Source organism: Pipra filicauda, unplaced genomic scaffold (genome assembly GCF_003945595.2).
Source record: "Pipra filicauda isolate LSUMZ 115617 unplaced genomic scaffold, ASM394559v2 scaffold347_size1265977_pilon, whole genome shotgun sequence".
NCBI lineage: Eukaryota > Metazoa > Chordata > Aves > Passeriformes > Pipridae > Pipra > Pipra filicauda.
Genome location: NW_024104473.1, coordinates 710,611 through 730,238, shown reverse-complemented (window position 1 = coordinate 730,238; position 19,628 = coordinate 710,611). Strand labels below are relative to the sequence as shown.

General features: G+C 49.4%; 2 protein-coding genes across 10 annotated transcripts in view; one reads left to right on the top strand and one right to left on the bottom strand.

Moving 5' to 3' along the window:
• RUFY3 (RUN and FYVE domain containing 3) overlaps window positions 1-12,534 on the top strand; it is an 81,836-nt gene extending 69,302 nt beyond the window's left edge. For 3 of the 9 annotated variants that reach the window (XM_027741171.2, XM_027741172.2, XM_027741173.2), the window contains 10 exons: window positions 28-129; window positions 502-625; window positions 827-888; window positions 977-1,042; window positions 1,145-1,214; window positions 2,233-2,325; window positions 2,766-2,846; window positions 3,226-3,393; window positions 4,080-4,177; window positions 4,672-6,832. In XM_027741171.2, coding sequence (XP_027596972.2) covers window positions 28-129; window positions 502-625; window positions 827-888; window positions 977-1,042; window positions 1,145-1,214; window positions 2,233-2,325; window positions 2,766-2,846; window positions 3,226-3,393; window positions 4,080-4,177; window positions 4,672-4,744 — 937 coding nt within the window. In that variant the 3' untranslated portion in view covers window positions 4,745-6,832. Of the gene's footprint in view, window positions 1-27; window positions 130-501; window positions 626-826; window positions 889-976; window positions 1,043-1,144; window positions 1,215-2,232; window positions 2,326-2,765; window positions 2,847-3,225; window positions 3,394-4,079; window positions 4,178-4,671; window positions 6,833-7,026; window positions 7,147-8,215; window positions 8,319-8,851; window positions 8,932-10,057; window positions 10,086-10,328; window positions 10,404-10,697 lie in introns of those variants that run through there. The other 6 variants (XM_027741167.2, XM_027741168.2, XM_027741163.2 and 3 more) reach the window with 4 other exon arrangements.
• Window positions 12,535-12,652: 118 nt separating this feature from the next.
• GRSF1 (G-rich RNA sequence binding factor 1) lies at window positions 12,653-19,117 on the bottom strand. Its single transcript, XM_027741179.1, has 10 exons — window positions 18,956-19,117; window positions 18,717-18,861; window positions 17,893-18,048; window positions 17,442-17,582; window positions 16,524-16,653; window positions 14,648-14,808; window positions 14,398-14,528; window positions 13,966-14,101; window positions 13,669-13,752; window positions 12,653-12,900 (listed from the first exon to the last, which is right to left on the bottom strand). The coding sequence occupies exons 1-9, from the start codon at window positions 19,115-19,117 to the stop codon at window positions 13,694-13,696; spliced, it is 1,221 nt and encodes a 406-aa protein (XP_027596980.1). The 3' UTR covers window positions 12,653-12,900; window positions 13,669-13,693.
• Between the last annotated feature and the right edge of the window lie 511 nt (window positions 19,118-19,628).

Here is a 19,628-nt window from a genome sequence, read left to right as displayed (position 1 = left end):
GGAACTGTTTGTTTCTGGCCTTTGCAGGACACCTGTAGGCAGAGGAAGAGCTTGGCTTCGCCTGGCTCTCATGCAGAAGAAACTTTCAGAGTACATGAAGGCCTTGATTAACAGAAAGGATCTTCTCAGGTGAGTGCTGGGCTTGCTCTCAGGTTGGGTTCACTTCTGCTGTCTTTTAAGATCTTGATCATCTTTGCCACCAAATGGTGAAGTATATGTGTGCTTTTTTTGAGAAGGGGTAACATCTGTGAAATGCAGAGCTTCCACTTAGCTTCTGAATTAAGCAAGAACACTGTTGTATCTCCTCTGTCTCAAATATACCTTAGAATTAATGCAAATTTTGGTTCTAAAGAGGTGATTGGGTGAAATATTTGCACAGAGGAGATACAGCATTGTCTCACTGTAGAAGCCTGGCCCTGGGTTGATTTCTGACCTTGTCACTTCATTCCTACCTGACTTGGAAAAGCCCCCTCACTTGTCTCTCTCGCCCGTGCCCGGCAGTGAATTTTACGAGCCCAACGCGCTGATGATGGAAGAGGAAGGTGCCATCATTGCTGGCCTCCTCGTGGGCTTGAACGTCATCGATGCCAACTTCTGCATGAAGGGAGAAGACCTGGACTCCCAGGTACTGGGGATTCACTTGATGGTTTTGTTCTGCTCCTTTAAATTGGAAAGCTCATTAATTTTGCACAGCTTACTGGTATAATGGATCACTGCTCTAGTGCAGCAGTATGATGTCGTAACTCTAAACTGTCACAACTGGAGACAGTGGTTTTGTCTCAGAAACCCAGCGTTCAATGTAAAATGCAAATTGCTTTTTCTCTAGGTTGGAGTGATTGATTTCTCCATGTATTTGAAAGATGGGAACAGCACAAAAGGCAGTGAAGGGTAGGTGCACACACACAGTTGTCCTGCTGCTCCTCTCTTGGGAACTTGTATTCAAGTATTCCAGGTTGCCCTGTTTCTTTTTTTCCAGAGATGGTCAGATAACTGCTATTTTGGACCAGAAGAACTATGTGGAAGAACTCAATAGACATTTAAGGTAAGACATGATCTGTTGGCTCTTTACTATCTTGTGGAAGAAAAGAGAAGATGGGATTTTGAAAAAAGAAGGAATTACTGTAGGGCTTTTTCTCTTCAACAGTGCTACAGTAAACAACCTACAAGCCAAGGTGGATGCCTTGGAAAAATCCAACACTAAGCTGACTGAGGAGGTAAGTGTGATGGAAAATCATCTGATGCTTTGGCCTCTGGGAATCAGGGAGTAGTAACAAGGGAGGGAGGAGTTTATTCACATTCCTGGTGTACTGAATGATGGGAGTTTAGTGATGGAACTGGAATAACTCACCTGCCAAGCAATGTCACTGGCTGTTGCTACTGAGCACAAGGTGGAAAAACAACCATGTGTTTACGTAAATTTGCAAGAAATAAAAGAGTGTCATTATAGATAAAATATTTAGTCTGAGCATTACAAATGGCTGGTACATGAGGCATAGGTACAACCTGTGGTTTAAAATAGATGGTGCAGCTCATTAGTAATGGCATAGATGTAGTGTAGAATCTTTTGGGGTCAGTTCCCTGACAAAATGGGTGACAGGAGGTCTCACCTGAGTAGAATAAGTGGCTTTTGGTTTATTACCTGCACTGTGACGTGGTATCACCCTTGCTGGTGATTTTTTAAGCGACTTTAAACCACTCACTTCATGACAGCAGGACATGAGTTGCAGTGGTGACTGTGGTATTTTTTGGGTTTGGATTATTTAGCTGCTCACTGAAGTCTCCCAGTGTGTGCAAAGTGAGGGTTCTGGTGACACAGGGACACGCTGTGCCAGCCGGGGTGTACTTAATGAGCTGTGTCACATGTCACAGCAATGCATGTTTGGCCTGAGCTGTACCAAGGACTCACACTTGGATTGGGGTGATTTCTGTTTGGGTTTGTCACGGAATAGCATGGCTGATCCCTTGGAATGTCACTGAGCCTTTAAGTTGTGAGTTACAAAGTCAGAAGGAGTTTTCTGAAGTTACTTTTGCTTTTGACTGTACACTTACAGTAATCTGTTAGTCTGTGGTGGTGTCTTCCCTGGGAGTTGCTGTGAGCCAATTGTCCTGTCCCTCAGGGTGGTGTGAGCTGCTCCTCCTGTCTGCAGCCAAATCAGCCTTCTCTGAGCCCTAGAGAGGAGAAAAAAAAGTGAAATACATCTTTGATAGGTTACTGTTGTCTTGTGTTCCCAGCTTGCAGTTGCCAACAACAGGATCATTACACTGCAGGAAGAGATGGAACGGGTTAAGGAAGAAAGTTCTTACATCCTGGAGTCCAGTCGGAAGGTTGGGGTGTGTGTATGTGCATGTGTGTGATTGCTGAGCCTTGGGGCAGGCCCAGCCCAAATTCAACCAAGGAGTCAGTGTTGGGAACACACTTAATTTCCTGGTGTATCTCACACAAACCCCACAATAGATTGGAGTGGCTGCAGGTGGGTCCTGTGCAGAGGGAACAGATGGGCCTTGTCCCCAGGGAATCCTGCCTGGCTGTAGGCATGGAGCAGTGAGCGTGCGTGGAGCCAGGAGCTTCCTCAGTGAGCTCATGGCTCCCTGGGCAAGGTGTCAGGGACAGCAGGGAGGGGGTGGCAGGGAAACTGGGATGTAGTTGTGCTGTTTTGGCCTGAATTGTTGCACATTTGTTTTTCTGATTGGTGGGGAGAAGCAAATACTGAGGAAAAGTGAGGGTTAGCAGTACATGATGCCAAGTGAACTGTCTGTTACCTCAGGTCACCAAGGACAGAACTGCTGACGGGCAGGCACTGACTGAGGCTCGGAAACAGCTGAAGGAGGAGACTCAGCTGCGGCTGGTGAGGACTGGGGGGGTTCAGGGGTCGCCCCAAATGGCTACAGACAGGCCCTGCCACTCAGAGCTGTTCAATACAGTGTGTGGGGAGAAACATGCCAGAGCAGAAGGTTTTTAGGAAACAAAATCTGCCAGCTTTTCCCTAGTCCATTCCGCCACAAAGATGGGCGCATGTAGAATTCCCTGACTCCCTGCCAGCCATGCTGCTCACCTGGCTTTCATACTGGCCTCCATGTGGATTCCTTGTCAGAGGTGTGACTGTGATGCTGGGGCAGTGCAGCACGCTCCTGGGTACGGGTGGTGGGCAGGAGCCCCGGTGAAGGGGCTTCTCCCTGGGTGCTGAGGGGACCTCCTGGAAATGCTGACTGCTCCCTGTGTTCCAGGATGTGGAGAAGGAGCTGGAGGCGCAGATTGGGATGCGGCAGGAGATGGAGCTGGCCATGAAGATGCTGGAGAAGGATGTTTGTGAGAAGCAGGATGCGCTGGTGGCACTCAGACAGCAGCTGGACGATCTCAGGGCCCTAAAGCATGAACTGTCCTTCAAGCTGCAGGTAGGGAAGTAGTGAGATACAGGGGATTCCAGATAAAAGTGAGAGCTCTTGTGCTTTTACTCCTGCCTATTGAAAGGATGCTGGGTGTGGAACGGTCACAGGCTGCGCACACTTGTGCCCTGCTGCAAGAACATTGGAGTGTGGTGGAGGTTAAAGGAAAAGGACATTTCTTCTGGAGAAAAATTAATGATCCAGAAATGTGTGCATGAGACTGGGGAAAGCACCTTGTGTGGTTTTGGGGTGTGAAAATGGAGCTGTGGGAGTTTCTGTTGCAGTACGATCAGGAGTTGGAGGGTGCCAGCTGTAGTTACTGTGTGATGACACCATCTGCAAAGAGCAACAGAATAAATCCTAAAATCAACTTGAACAGGAAACAGTTGCTTCTTCTCTCCTTGAGCCAATGGCTTGGTGCAAAACAGTTGAATGATATTAAGATATTAAATGATATTAGCAGACACTGCGTTATGGATTATTCATATCTAGGAAGCTTCATGGATGATGGCATTGCCCTGTTGTGGGGTCCAGATGGAGCCTGCACCTGTGTGGCAAGACATTTGCCCTCACAATACTGACCTGGCCATTTGCTTTTTGAGCACCTTTTCCTGCCTCTTTGCCTTTTGCCCTGTTGTTTCACGTGCTGAATGATTTATTGGGGCTTATTTGGCATTTACTGCTCCTTTTCCCAGAGTTCAGACATGGGAGTGAAACAGAAGAGTGAATTAAACAGCCGCTTGGAAGAGAAAACAAATCAGATGGCTGCCACCATCAAACAGCTGGAACAAAGGTAAGGCAGGAGGCTTGGACCATGATCAAACGCTGTGTCCTTTGGTGGGGGTGTCTCAGGGACCCAGAATGGGCCAGGGGAGAGTCCGAGTGCTCTGCTGGACAGAGCTGCCTGAGGAGAGCACCGGGAGCAGGAGAGCCAAGCCTGCAGCAGAGGCCAGGCTTGGAGGGGCTTGGGTGTTCCAGATCTCTGGTTTTGGATAAAATCCCCCCAGTTGAACTATTCTCTTGATGATCCTGAGCAATGTGAGCTTGGAAAAAGTACTCCCAGAGTGTTTGGGACCTGGTTAATGAGCAGGGCATTGCACTGCATTAGTGCTCTCATTTGAGGGTTTATATTGGGAATGGCTCCTGATGAACAAGGTCACTGTTTGTAGAAAGTCTCTACTTGAAAATATGTTATGGTACCGACTCAGCTAATTGATTTGCTCTTTTTCTCTTGCTGTTATTATTTTTCCGTTTTCTCATCATCCTCATTCTGACTTATTTATACAGTGAAAAGGATTTGGTGAAACAGGCAAAAACCTTAAATAGTGCAGCAAACAAACTGATCCAGAAGCATCATTAGACATTTTTATGTCTGGCCACCTCACAGCTCTGACATCAGAACTCATTCATGAGGGGAGAACTTGAGAATTGCTAAAAGCAACTGTTAAAATGTTAATTGTCACCTAAAGTTGATTTGGAATTTGCTGAGTTTTTAAAATCAGTGAGTTTTTCTGCCGAGATTTAGAGTCGGGTATAAAAATCCCAAACTTTGCCGTTTAACCCATGTTCAAGTACCAAATGAGTTGGCCAATAAACACCCCAGGAAGGCACCGGGAGTGGGAGATCTGTGGCTCTGCCCACCTGCTGGTGCACACCCCGTACAGCAGCACGAGCCCTCGGCGTGTGCGCGGCTCAGCCGGGATCACGTTGGCCAGCTCGGGAGAGTCAGCTCGTTTTCTGTGTTGCCCTTTTTTGTGAAGTAGATGAGAAAATGCATCCCTGGAAGTTGTTGACAGTAGTTGTGTGTGTGCCCCAAGCCGTTTCCTGTTCAATTCTGTTCTGTGGGTTCAGCCCCGAGTCCGAGACGAGCGGGCAGGACGCGATGGCCCGTCACGGCGAGGACCGGCCCTCCTGTAACCAGCTTGCCTGGATTCTGCCTTAGGGACGTGGTGGGAGGGTGGGGACTTTATCCTTCTTCCTTTAAACTTCATGTGTCCAGAATTAGTAGCTATAGGTGTCTTAGAGTAACACAATAGAGTGGTAAGTTCAGTGGAAACCTCCTTCTCTTTGCATTGCTTCTACCTCTGCCAGGAATCCCTCCAGACACACCCTGCAGTCCTTCCCAAGCTAAGAAAGCTGAGGAGAGGTGTTTTGGGAGGTGTCTCCCCTTCTTAGAAAGGGAAGTTACGTAGTTTACGAAAAATAATCTGACCTTTCTTTAAAAGAAACAAACCCACACAAATAAAGAGGAAAGGAACCCAATGTGCAGCGATGGGGAATGGAGGTGGTAATTTGGTCCTTGCCCTTTCCTTGTTCGAGTAGTTGGTAGTTGAAAGGGAAGGGTGGCCTTTTACACTTGTTTCATTTCCTTCTGAGTTTGCCTTGCTCAATACAAATGGAATTTGCTAAAGGAGGAACAGCTAAAGCTTGGAATCAGCTCGCAATAAGAGAAATAATTGCCAATTTAACACCCCGGTGCAGAACCTGAAGTAACTGTAGCTTGGACTATTATAAACTAATATACTCTGATCACAGAAGTCCCCGTGCTGGCCTCTTGTGGGCTTTAGGTTATAAGCACTCCTAGAGATATTCTTTCATTTGGAAGATCAGATTTGGGGGTTTTCAGTGTTGAATAAGGGTTTTTTTCTCTGGTGAGACGCCTGTAGTAATTCTTTGATGCCAGTTCTCCCTTTGTCCTGTGGGATGGCACTTCTTGGGGCAGTGGGTGGCAAACATGACTGAAACAAGTGGGGAGGGAACACTTTGGTCCTTGTTGGTGTGGTCAAAAATCCATGGGGCTCAGCCTGGTTCCCCTGGATGTGAGCGTGGGCCACCACGTGGCTTATTCCGTGGGCTCTCAGCACAGGCACTGACACAGCCCTGTTGGAAACCTCCCTGCCATGCCCGAGCTGCATGCTTGAACCTATAAACTCACCCTTCAGTAACCTGCTACTACAAACTCCTAACTGCCTGGAGAAAAAAGAATCCTAAGGAAAAGGTGGAAGCTTTGACCAAGGTATCCAAAGAGCCCATTAGTACAGGGAGCCCCCCCTGCCCCTTCCCACAGTTCTGCTGTAGGAACAGGGAGTTGGGGCTGGTGGGGTTGGTGTCAGTAACACTGAAACCAGACAGAATTAAGGATCTGGCTGTTTCTGATGTCAGGCCCAGAGTGGGAATGTGTTGCTGTACCGATGCCTGGCGCTCGAGCCGAGTGTCAATCCGTGGGAGACCAGGAACCTGCACTAATTCTCAATAGAGTAGCTATAACCTATGTTGCAAGTTCCAGTTACCTGTGCAAAGCTGAAATGTAACGTACATTAAAATCCAATTGGACTTTAAATTCTGTGTACTTGAGGTTTGCTTTGGATCTGGATAAAAGTGATGTTTTCTGTTTCTCATCTAATGGCTGTAAACTGTAGTGATAAAATAAAAACCATGGAAAATGAGAGTTTCTGCCTGGTTCACCTCCCATTTTGCTTTGCTTTGAACTGTCTTTCTCCTTTCCGTTGTTTTTACCATTCCCTTTTTTTTTTTTTTTTGGCTTTACCTTTTCACTGGGTTTTTTATTTGTTGGTTAAACTCAGTCTTCCTCCCCACCATGGCTTTTGTTTTTTATCACAAGTTCATGTGGCTCAAATCCAGATTGCGACAGGCAGAGAAGGAACGGCAGCTGGCCCAGCAGGACAACCGGCTCTTCAAGCAGGAGTTTGGGGACAAAATCAACAGCCTGCAGCTGGAAGTGGAAGAGCTCTCCAGACAGCGGTGAAGAGATCCTTTTCCAACCTCTTTCCTGGGCTGTTCTTGCTGTGTCTAATGGAGAGTAGGGAAACAGGGGATGGAGTGGGAGGCAAGTGACAGGCTAGATGCCAACAGGAGTAACCCCCGGAATGAAAATCCTTGGAAAAAGCCCATTATTTAGGCACTGGCATAGGCTGCTGGAATAGTTGTGGATGCCCCATCCCTGGAAGTGTTCAAGGCCAGGTTGGACACGGCTTGGAACAACCTGGGATAGTGCAAGGTGTCCCTGCCCGTGGCATGGGGTGGAATGAGATGTGTAAGGTCCCTATGTACGCAAACCTTCCTGTGATTCTGTGCTAATTTGGGATCTAACAGTTATCATGGGCAGGGATGGAACAGTGAAACCTCTGCCTAGAGCAACCACTGAAGGGTGTGGAGCAGGGGAAGTGATCCTGGTTGTCAGTCTGACACACGCTGCTGTGATTTGTACTTTTTCCCTGGTGAAGCTGCTCTTGTTTTTGCTGGAAGCCGAACAGAGAGACCTTGTCAAGAGCCATCCCATTTTCCCCTGCAGTGTCATCACTCGAGCAGTGTCAGGGACACAGACAAATCCTCTTTCCTTAAAATAGAAGAGCATCTCCTCCTGCAGCCATGACGCATCTGCGGCTTGTTGCAAGGTCACCGGGGTGAATTCTGTGGGGGCATTGCTGGATACACGGGGGGGAGTTGTCCCCTCTCCCCCTCCTGGCCCAGCTCTTTGTTTCCTTTATCACAAAGCTGCAGAGGCTGCTCCGACAAGCAGCAAGTGGCTTTGGTCATGGGTGTCCGTGGGTGAGCTTAGGAGGACACAGGCAAATGGGTCTGGTTTTGCATCAGCTGGATGCCAGATTGTGCCAGAATTAGATGAAGGACTTGGAGATTTTCCATCCTGACGTGTTATGGTTTAACACACTGCGAGACAGCTTGGGATTCCAAGAGGCACTTTTCAGCTCTTGAGTCGGGGGTGTGAAGAGAGGGTTAAACAGTTCATCAGCTCTCAGTGGCAACTGTCCCCGAACCATCCTTTAATCACAATTCCACCTCAATATTCCAGGAACCACCTAGAACTGGAACTGAGGCGGGAAAGAGACAGATGGTGCCACAGTCAGCAGTGTGGCCAAGAACACAAAAAAGGGCCAAAGAACTGGCTAAGACAGGTAATGAGACTTAGGCTCTTGGCTCAGGTTTGAGGTGCAGTTTCACTTGGCTCGTTTGCTTTTCCTGAGCTTTCTCAGGCAATAAATAGGTGGTGTTCATGTGCCACGACCCAAGGAGCTTTGTAAGGGTTTTTACACACACTGAGCAGGCAGTTAGAGTTGTAATTATGTGAACTATGCAGTAACAGACGACTTCCACAGTTGTCATGTACTGCCACACTTGAGTTGCCTTCACTGGGCTCCCTGGGATGCTTCAGTGATGCAGTTCTGTCTTTTTTCACCAATATTACACATAATTCCAGTGAAGTTTAAGAGCCCATCTCTGAAATGTGCAGTCCACTCTTTGTTCACAGCAAAAAGAAAGCACAGAGAACTGCTCCCAGGGGAGATTGGTGCCCAGATACTCCTCTGTGCCAAGGAGGAGCAGACCAGTATCCCAAAATAGCAATGCCAAGTCTCCCCTTGCATGTGGCAGAAGTGAAACTGGAGTTTTCCTCTAGTGTACCTGACGGGTGAATGTTTCCTTTTGGCAGGATGGGAAGGTCAAAATCCAGGAAGAAAATGCTAAACTGAAACAGGCACTGAGAGAGGAGAACAGTGTCCTGCCACACAGGTAGGGAAGGAAACAAACCTCATTTCTGCCTCCTTTCTCAAGTCCTGGTTCCCTTTCTCAGATTACTGTGCTGATGGGGAGTTTGGAATAGTCCAACTTCCCTTTCTGAGAAATATTTCCAGTCTTCGTTGAGAGCTGCTTTTCCATAGCTCTCAAAGGGAAGGAGGAGGTTCTGTTGCTTGCCATCAGCACTTCCAGATGGGAAAGGCTCCATCTGTCTCTAATTCACCTTTGAATTGGTTTCTATTGAAATCTGCTGCTTACTACTTTTTCTGACTCAAGAAACTTTGTTAAGCCAAGTGCAAGACCTTGGGGACTCATGTATTTTTGGTGAGGGAAAGGAGAAGGGTTGGAGGATCAGTGGTGTTTGGAGCTAATAAAGAGAAGCTGTTGGAGAAAAAACTTAAGATTTTTAAGAAGATGGCTGTGTAAAAATGTGGCCTCAGATTGCTTGTGTCCAAGCTGAATATTAGAGAAGAGGATTCTCATTGTAGGGTTTCTTCAGTATTTGGTTTTAAATGTTAAAAGATGTTTTCAAAGCCCCTGGGCACAGCTCGGTGCTGAGGCCTTGGCTTGAGGATGGAACAGCCCATGGGAAGTGCTCTGAATGTCAGGGCTCTGGTGCAGCACACTGAGTCCTGAAGGGAAGCTAATCAGGAAAGTAGCATCTTAAAAATAGCATAAGCTCAGTTCCAGTCTGCTTTGCCAGATACTGAAAACCATCTGTGCCCAAGATGCTTTTTAGCCCTGTTTCACCTGGAATGTTTTAGCAGGTGAGGGTCAGGCTGATGATTTACCTGCAAGGGCTCATGGTGCTTTAGCTGCCTGTTCACAGCATGTGTAGGCATCAAATCTGCAGGCCCAAGTTTAAAGCCAGTTTCAAGCTGTATGGGTACCATCTAAACAGTCTTTCCATGTTCATGCTCCCTCTCCTCGGCTCTCCTGAAGGCATTCTGCAGGTTTTTTGCCTGTTCTTCCCATTTAGGTAGGAGTGCTACTCAAAAATCCATATGGGGGGAGGGTTTTAAAAACCAGGTAAGGCAAATTCCCTGGTAGCCCAGATACTTTATTTAAAAGCTCTGGTGATGGAAGCCTTGTTCCAAGTGACGCTGTTGTTCCCTTGTAGGTCACCAAGCAGCAAGCAGGAAGAACAGGTGAGTGATACTCCGTCTTGGTTTTGTTCCTGTATATCCAATGAACTAAAATCCATTCCTGATTCCCCCGGCTGCCTGGCAAAGCACAGCCAGACCCCAGACTGTCACTGGGATGTTACAGCACTTGTGTTGTCCTGTTCCCTGGGAATTCCTGCCTGTCAGCTCTTGTTTAAGATGCTTAGTTCCCCCCTTGTTGCTGCAGAGCTCTCTCACTGAGTGTGTTGGTTTTGCCTTGGTGTTTAGGAGCAGCTGTTGGGCCCTGGACATGCTGAGATGTGCCAGCTCTGCCAGGAGGAGAGCAGCCGGAACCGAAGAAAGGTAACTTAGTATTGACGTGGCCCACACCTGGTGACTGCCTGCCCTCTGGTTTTTGTTTTGGAATCACAGATTCCTGCTGGTGACTTGGACAAAGAAACGAGCCCTTGCAGGCCTCTCTGCCCTTAGTATAACCTTGTTAAATACTGGTGGCTCCAGGGTTCCCCTCTGCCCTGTTCAGTGGTTTGTTTTTCCTGCCCCTGAGCAGCTTCTTCCCTTTTAGCTCAGTTTTTTCCCTCAGTTAATCTGCCAAGTCCTGAACCTCTCCTTGATTTCTGTGCTTTTCCTGCATTCCAGAACACCTGCAAGAACTGTGGGGGCACCTTCTGTGAAGCCTGTTCAGTACACGAGCTGCCCCTCCCATCCAGCATCAACCCTGAGCGTGTCTGCAATCCCTGCCACCAGCAGCTCATCCAGCAGTATTCCAGCAGCCCCTTGTAGGGAATGGGTGGCAGAGGGGTGACAATGGTTGTAGCTTGATGGTGTTTCTGGAGTTGTTCAAGGAGAACGTGAGGACACTTGCTTGTGTGCTTTGGAGGTTGGAGGGAAGCAGCTTCTTGGTGTTTAGAGTCTCTCGTGACTAAAGCAACATTCTGAGCCTTCCCTGTACCAAATCCAATTGTGTTGCGGAGAACTGCATTGGGAATGTCACATGGAGCAGCCCCAGTGTCTGCTGGAGCAGTCTCAGGGCTCAGGGAGCCCCTGCCCAAACCAGAGCTGTGTTTGCACGTGTAAGTTGGGAATGTTCTTGCCCTCACACGTGTGGTGTTGGGCATGTGCTGCTGCTGAGCAAAGGCTCCCTGAAACCCAGCTGGAGCACTGGTATTCCTCATGTCTGGCTGCACTTGAAATCCCATTTCCTTTCCCAGCTGTCTTGCACAGTCTGGCTCATCCCTGGGACCCTGGTACACAGTGTGAGCAGGCCAAGTGAGGCACTAGTGAACATGTTCTACCTGCATTTCCTTGGCTCAGGGCTCTGGCCAAGGGCTTGCTCTGCCCAGGGAAACCCCAAACCAAGCTGTGAATGGTCTGTTCCCCCTCTGTGCTTTAGGAGATGGGCCAAATTCCCATCACGCTCTGGTTTAGGGCCACTTGGATCCACCTCTCCCCCTTGCGCACATGGAAACATTGTGGCCACAAACCTGGCATTTCACTTTTTGTTGTATCAAAATAAAATGGGAACACTTTTCACCTTTACCAGTTGTAATTGCAAACACAGTTCAGAGAGGTTTCATGGTTCATTCTTTGTTGCTGTTCCCTCAAGGAATTTTGTTACTCCAAAGAGCGGTGGTGGCTTCCTTGTGTCACAGGAGTGTTCACTCCTTTTCCCACTGGCACCTCCTCCAGTCTCAGACCAGAGAATGTTCCACAGTCCATAGCAAATGGATGCATTGATGTGACAAATGCATTGGGGTTTGTACAGATGTTATTAGGGCTTAGTGGTTAATTCCTTGGAGGGGAATTAACCCTAGTTAATAGTAGTCTTTAGAGTGGCTGGAACTGCAGGAAAAGCTTCTCAGAGCTGAGGTTACTGATGTGGTTGGTGCTGGTTTGTACCAGGAATTATTTCTCCTAGTTCCCTCTAGGCCTTGGTGTGTTCAGCCACCAAACTTACACTCTTGTTTGCTCTTTTCCCCACCTGTGGCAGTTTCCCAACCCCTTTCCTTGCCGCTATTCCTTTAAAGTAGGACAGGAGTTGTAAACAGTGTTGAGATACAAGAAGCCTGGAATTCAAGTGAATTCCTGAATTCTCTGAAGGGATGACACACTGGAGATGGATGGAGAAAACACTGAATTTAGTGTCAGTAGTTTTCTGTACACACTGTGTAGGTCCAAACCAGTAAAATTCTTGCATCCAAGCCCAGTGTGACTCATCCCCCAAGGAGAAAGTGAGACCTAGGCAATTTCCCTAGTAGAGGGAGCATTAAACTGGACACGGAGAATTAAATTCTATGGAGCAGGGAGGTGGCTGAGACCCCTTCAGAGCACAGCACTGGTGGCTGCCAGCTCCCTCTGTGCTCAGGTACTGCGTGTGATGCCAGCGTGGGCTGACACCTGGACACTGGGGTTGGGAAGGGGGGGGGGGGAGCAGGTTTTCTGATGTTAATTTTGTTCCACACAATAAAGAAAACTTGATCATCCACTTCTGGTGTCCTGAGTGGTCCTTCCATCCCATTCCACTTGGGCTGCAGGTCTGAAAGGATTCAGAGCTACACTGTGCACCTGTGTGAGGACTCAGATCACTCAGCTGCTGTCAGTTGTCAATCCTGGTGTTTATTAATGCACCGTTCTGCACCTGGAGCCCAGGACTGCTCCACCCATTGACCATTCCTGCAGTGCAGCTGCTGCTGCTTTTGTAACACTCCCCACAGTCCAGCACATTTATTACATGCTCCTCTTACACAAGGCTAAACTAGATCTTACAGTTTGTGCTCCTTGCTGAGCGCTGACACTTGTACCCGATGTTCACCCTCAGACACAAGGAACGTGTTCACCCGGCCTGATAAAAGGAAGAGGAAAAATAAAAATCCTTCTCTTGCTGCAGCTTAGTGCTTTCCTTTCTCCCCCCTGCCCTACTGCATTTTATTCCCAGTTGAAATTCTATTAGAATAGTACAGGTTGGCAGCAGTAAAGTACCACAGACTCCAGGTGGGACACGTCTGGGGGGGCTGCAGCACATGCACAGAGGGTGGCAGATGGTAAATTCCCTCAGTGCATGGGACAACAGGAGGGAGGTGCCAGGGAGGCTGCCCAGGCTGCAGGTGGGAGGTGGGTGCACATCCTGAACTCACCCCAAGGGCATATCCCTGGCCTGGATTACAAACCTGGGACTGAGGGGGAGAGCTGCCCTCCCTGCCATGGGGGGCAGTGGCCACCACCTCCGACTTTCAGAAGGGAATTAGTGAAAAGCATTGTCCAGCATCTTCCATCAAGGTCACATGAAACCCTGCCCCATCCAAAAGGCCCATTACTGTTAACCCACATCAGTGGAAAATGTTTAGCCGCATTTCCTCTTCCTTGCCAGGGAATACAACCCCATCAGAGCTTTAAATGCTGCTCCTGCACTGTGGGACTGGCACTTGTGGAACCATCCAGGCGGGGTGGGGGGTCCAGGCTGGACACCTGCTCTCAGGTTGAGGGGGTGTCTCCCTTCAGCCACCCCCCACTTTACCCTTTGGGCGGGTTGAAATCCCAGTACCAGAGATCATCAGCCTGAGGCCCACATTGCTAAAAACAGACCAAGAAGGGCAGAGACAGATGCACTTACCAAATCTGAGCTCGTGCCACTGTCATTAACAGTTTTCCTTTGCCTTTGGATGCTCATTCAGGGATAATTCAATGGCACTGCACTCTGGAAAACATGTGAGAGGCACTTGTGTGTGTTACATTTTCTTTCTCTTTTTTTTGCTTTTCTCTGCAAAGCCCACGGCACACTGTTAACTTGAAAATCTACATTTAAGGTGATCCCTCTGCACAGGATGTAACAGCAGCTGGACAAGCTGTGCCAAACTACCTGAGGCTTCAGTCCTGCTGTTGTAGGACCCACCCCCTTTTCCTGACTTACCCATCTCTGACCCCTCCTTCGCCATCGCCGCCACGGCGTCCTCGCGGCTCTCGAAATGCACCTCCACTTCTCCTGTGGCCTCTCCCTGGGAGTTGTATTCCACCAGGATCCTCGTGGGCCTCAGCGGAGCAAAAAACTGAAAAGAGAAAATCTGGTGAGAAAGAAACAGTAATCCAAGTGATGGGTATTAACACATCCCAGCAAGCCTTAATCCCTTCTTATCCACGGAGGGGAGAGGATCCCTGTTGTGCCCCAGAGGCCTCGGCTGCCCCAGGCACCTGTACCCCACATTCCACCTGAAGCCACACAGCTCTGAGAGCTAACACACACAAATAAATCAACAACATGCAGTTGCTCCAGCTGTAACCATTAAGGGAGGGTTTGCACGGGGAATGACAGCCACCTTCCATCCGTAGCTTCACTGTAACTCACATTTATTATGTCTTGGGCAGTAGCTTGGGTAGGGAAACCCCTCATGCGGACACAGTGCCGTGCTGGTGATGATGAGGTGTTCCCAGGCTCTAAAACGCTCCTGGAGTTTTCCGTTTCTCCCCTGTACAATCCTGTGGAATGGAAGGAAAAACCATCGTTAGTGCTTGCAGTTACCCTGCCATAAAAGCTGTGGACGCGTGGGGTGAAACGAAGGGGCCTTGAAGAACACCCACAACAGGGAGGGACTCACTGTTTTCTTCCTGGGCGTTGGAGCCTCTCATGCCTCTCCATCCCCCTTCTTCAGGGAGGGATTCATATTCTCTTCTCATTTTGGAGTAGGTCATCAACTGCCTGTCGTAGGACATGTGCCTTTGCATCTGGTGCTTTCTGCTTACGTACACTTCTATATACCTGGAACGCAAACGGGAAGAGCACGTGGCACACCTGGCTCCCAGGGGCTGGATAAAGCACCTTCAGGATGCTTCCTGCCTCAGCTCTGCTCAGCTACTTGAGGTGAGAGCCCTGGCACGGGAAGATTCCGTGCTGAATGATTCATTCTTTTAACTGTTTTCCCCTCACTGCACTTCTGCAAACTGAATTATTTCTACAAACCCCAAATTAAAAACAACAGCCAGCCCCAAAACAGCTCATAGAACAAGCAGACCCAGAAGACACACAGGGTCACACAGGCTCCATACTTCAGTGGAGCCCTGAGATTTTCCATATGGCTACAGAATTGATGGGATTGCACCAGCAGTGTTATATCAGGCAACTTCCACAGCACTGAAGGAACAGTGTGGTGATGAAGGGAATATGCACAGCAAAGGGAGAGGGCTTTCCCCCCTTCCCAAAGCCAGAGTAGGGGAAGTAACCCCGTGTACAGGCTGGCAAAGCTGACAGCTCAGCTGCCCCTCAGACCCCCACTCTGTACTGGGCACTGCTGGAGGCCAGTTCTGGATAAAACCAGGAAGAATGAATAGGAGCAACTGCAAGCAGTTTTGGAACCCCCTCCATTTCCTGGCTAATCCCATGGAAATGCAGGTGTGTGAGCTCAGGTGGGTCAGTCAGGTCAGCTCTTGTTCCACCATGACAAAGGAAAAGCTAACAGTAGATTCAGAATTAATCTCTACTGGAGAGGAGGGAAGTCTGTTAATTAATTCAATTAATTAATTAATTTCTGCCTACAGAGCAGCTGTCTACTTCTGAGGGGGAGGGGGCAAACACAATGCATTCTGGGAAAAGGAAGCAAGCTGTAAAAAGCAGGAAGGCAGGGGTGTCCAGGAGAAGAGGTAAGGAGAAATCTTTTGTTATGTGGGGTGCAGAACAAGAGTTTTATAGATTACTGAAGTCAGAAAACTCAGCAGGGGAAAGCACTTTTGATTGTTTGGGTTTTCTTTCCTGAGCACAGTTCTGGAGGTTTTTAAAACCTATGCAGGTGTGGTGCTTAGGGACAGGGTTTAGGGCTGGGCAGTGTTGTGGTTAATGTGTGGACACAAAGATCTTAAAGGCCTTTTCAAACCCAAATGACACCTTTATGCTTGGAAAAAACGGTCTGTGCTTCTGCTTGAGAGGAGAGAGGCTCTGGTGAGGTAAGTGTGTGGCAGAGGGCTCAGTGCTCTGGAGTAAAATGGTTAACTTCCCAAGGAAGGAGGGCAGCCCATGGGGATCTGGTAACCAAAAAGGTGGGAGATGGTGTGGTGTTGGGAGGGGACTCACGCCGGGAAACCTGTTCTTTGTCTGGTACAGGGATGAAGGGAAGAGGGCTGGCCAACAAAACTGCCTAAAGCGTGGAGAAACCTGGTGGAAATCTGGAGGGTCACATGTCTGAAGGAGGCAGAGGACTCCTGTGCACTTGGGGCTGGGCAGCCTGTGTCTATCCAGTGTTCCCCTCTCCGAAGGCTGTCAGCCCTTTTTGCTGGGATGAGAAACTCTTCAGGAACACCTAAAAACACCTGAGACTCTTCTCCAAGAGGCCCCGTATTCCCCCAGGCTACGAGGGCTGCAGGTGCCTCTGCTTTCCTTAATGACACTGTGAGTGTGAGAAGAGCTGTTCCACCAGGCAGGAAGGGAATAAGGTGCTCCATAACATGTTCTTCTACCCCCTGGGACCCCAGGGAAGTACCCACCTATTTCCCATATACTCTTTGTGCCGTAACAGGGCTTTAGCTGCCATTTCAGGAGTTGCAAACTGCACAAAAGCTTCTCCTGTTCTTCTGTCTCCCCGATAAATGAAGGCTATGTCTGCTATTTTCAAACCTAGAGATTGGAGGAGAGAAAGAGGCATTGACCTTGGCAGGAACTTGTGCCATAGCTCAGAAAGACTTCTTTTTTCCTTATTCTTCTGGGTTTTGACTGCCTAATCAGGCAGTTAAGTAGTTCTGAAACAACTGCTCATTTATTTGCTTCAAGTTAGTTTTCACAGAAGGCTTAATTAAAAAAATTAAATCAACTTGAGGCTTCAAATAACTGGAAATAAGTAAATGCAAGTTCTAGGGAATAAAGAGGTCCAGAGCACAAATATTCTTGAAATTTTCTCTTATTATTATGGTAGCTCTTCCCCCAGTGAGTTTCAATTTCTGTGCTGTGTATCATCATCTTGGGGAGCCAGGAACCACCTGGACTGCTCTAGCAGTGAGTATGGGACAAAGTCTCCAGTGGTATACGTGATCCACCTATCCTGATCGTGCGGCTGTGAACACCCACACTGCATTCACCTGGGCTGTAACTACCACAGAGGCCTTCCTCCTTCTCAGCTTTGCCAAATGTCCAACTGGTAGCAACCCAATGCCAGATCCCAGCATCTGGCTCCCTCTCCTTTTCTTCCCCTGGCCCCAAGAACTGATCCTGGGTTAGACCTGCACCAAGTCAGAGGTACAGGGAGACTCTGCAGCCTGAGTGACTTCCAGAGGAACACCAACTCCTCGTGGTGCTTAAGATTCTCAAGGCTGCACCTGCTTTGCTTTTATCCCTCTGGGGAACAACAAAGCATCAACTTAAGGCAGTAAATGCCTGGCCAGCGAAGAGCACAGAGCGGGCTGAGTTACCTGTGAAGAAATCCGCAATGTCCTCCTCGGTGGAGCTGAAGGGAAGGCCTCGGAGCAGCACCACTCCATCGTTCATGGCTTGGGATTCATCCCGCAGGCTCCGCATCAAGCCCTCCACATCGCTGTCGTGGACTTCAAACACTGCAAGGAACATGGGCAGGGAACATTGTCCCTCATGGCAGCACTCCGAGGGCATTCCCCTACAGCAGCTTTCCCCCTCTGCAAAGCTCCATCCCGTTTCTTCCCCCACCCCACGCTCTATGGTCCTGCCCCTTTGCTTTCCCTGCCCAGCCTTGGAAAATCTGGATCAACGATGCCTTACTGGCTGATCTGCTGCTCAGTTCCAAACCCTGCACCTCTCCATGCCAGCCCACTTTATTATTGCTAACAAAGCTGCTCTTATTCACTTGGAAGTTTTGTTCCAACGTCACTCGTGCTGTTCCAAACCCACCTTTCACGTAGCGTGGGCCCATGTACCTCAGGTGCTTTTCCAGGGCTCTCTGGACGTCTGCTTTGGACTCCAGCTCGATCAAGGCATCCCCCCTGCGCCTCCCATCCCTGTTTAAGAGGAAGTGCACCCCGTTCTCACCGTTCCGAATTCTACAGCCTGGAAATCAAGGAACAGACCACAGAGGAACATACAGAACTACATCAAACACGGGGGTCTCTTTATCCTGACTACACCACACAGAGCTGATCCCATCCCAGCAGTGCAAAACGAAGAGTGGAACACACCTATTCCTAACCTTGAATCTGACTTCAAACCGACTTAATTTAGTCTGGCAGGTAAGTAAGTAATTCAAAAACTTGGATCTGGCCTCTGGAAGGATGTGGCAATGTATTACAGTATGGAGGGATCAGCCCTGAAGAGGTATGGAAAAGCCTCTGAATTAGAAAGCAACACTCAAGTTTAAACCAATCAGTAAAAACACACTCCAATTTCTTAAAGAGAGGAGTTGAGGGAATAAAGCCAGCCACAATGGTCTGTACAGGCATCACTTTGAATTGGATTGCCTTTGCTGTGGAGACACTAAGAAGGGAAGGACTTGTACAATTAAACATAAAATGCCATAAGGGTGAGCTTCTAGTCGTTGTCTGGCAGGTTGGAAATTGAATACTTGCTTTAAATGTGCCAATTGTGGATATTTTTGCGGCAGTAATAAGACCTCATCTTTCTCTGGCTAACGATCTCTAAATTTTCTTTCTGCTAGGTAATCACGAGCTACGGTTTCAGAGGCAGACAGGACAGTCAGCCAGGAAAACGAACAGCCATACTGTCAAAGAAGGTAAGCACATCTTCCTCGGTGCACGAGAAGGGGAATCCTTGTGCCCTGACGAGGTAGACACCGTCACTCTCTGCCTTGGGCGAGCCGGGCTCCTGCTCGGAGAGGCGACCTTCCTGGGACGGAGCATCGGTGACCTGGCGCCGAGACACGAGAAACCCCCCCGCGTTAAGCGGCGGAAGGACGCGGGTTCCCGCGGGGGCAGGTGCCCGCCCTTCCCGCGGGCCGTACCTGGCTGTAGGTGCGGAGGGCTGCGCGGAGCGGCCCCGGGCGGGGGGCGGCGGGGCCTGGGCGGGCGGGCGGCGGGCGGAGCGCGGGCGGCAGCGGCAGCGCCGGGAGCCGGCCCAGCAGCAGCGCGGACAGACCGCGGCGGGCGACGGCGGCCACGGCCATGCCGGGGAATCGCGGCTCCGCCTCCGCGACCTCCCTTCCCGGCAGGCGCCGCACGGGAACCGCGCGGGGAGCGCTTCCAGGTCACGACGCTTTCCGCTGCACCAGGCGGCGGCGACGCTTTCCGCTGCACCAGGGTGGCGGCATCCCCGTCCAGCCTGGGCTTGGGCACTGCCAGGGATGGGGCAGCCACAGCTTCTCTGGGCAGCCTGTGCCAGGGCCTCACCGCCCTCACAGGGAAGGAGTTCTTCCCGATATCCCATCTAATCCTGCTGTCAGTGTGAAGCCGTTCCCCCCTGTCCTGTCACTCCAGGCCCTTGTAAATAGTCTCTCTCCATCTTTCTGGTAGCTCCTTCAGGTACTGGAAGGCCACAATTGGGTCACCCCAAAGCTTTCTCTTCTCCAGGCTGAACAATCCCAACTCTCTCAGCCTTTCCTCACAGCAGAGCTGCTCCATCCCTCTGATCATCTTGGTGCCTCCTCTGGACTCGCTCCAACAGCTCCATGTCCTTCC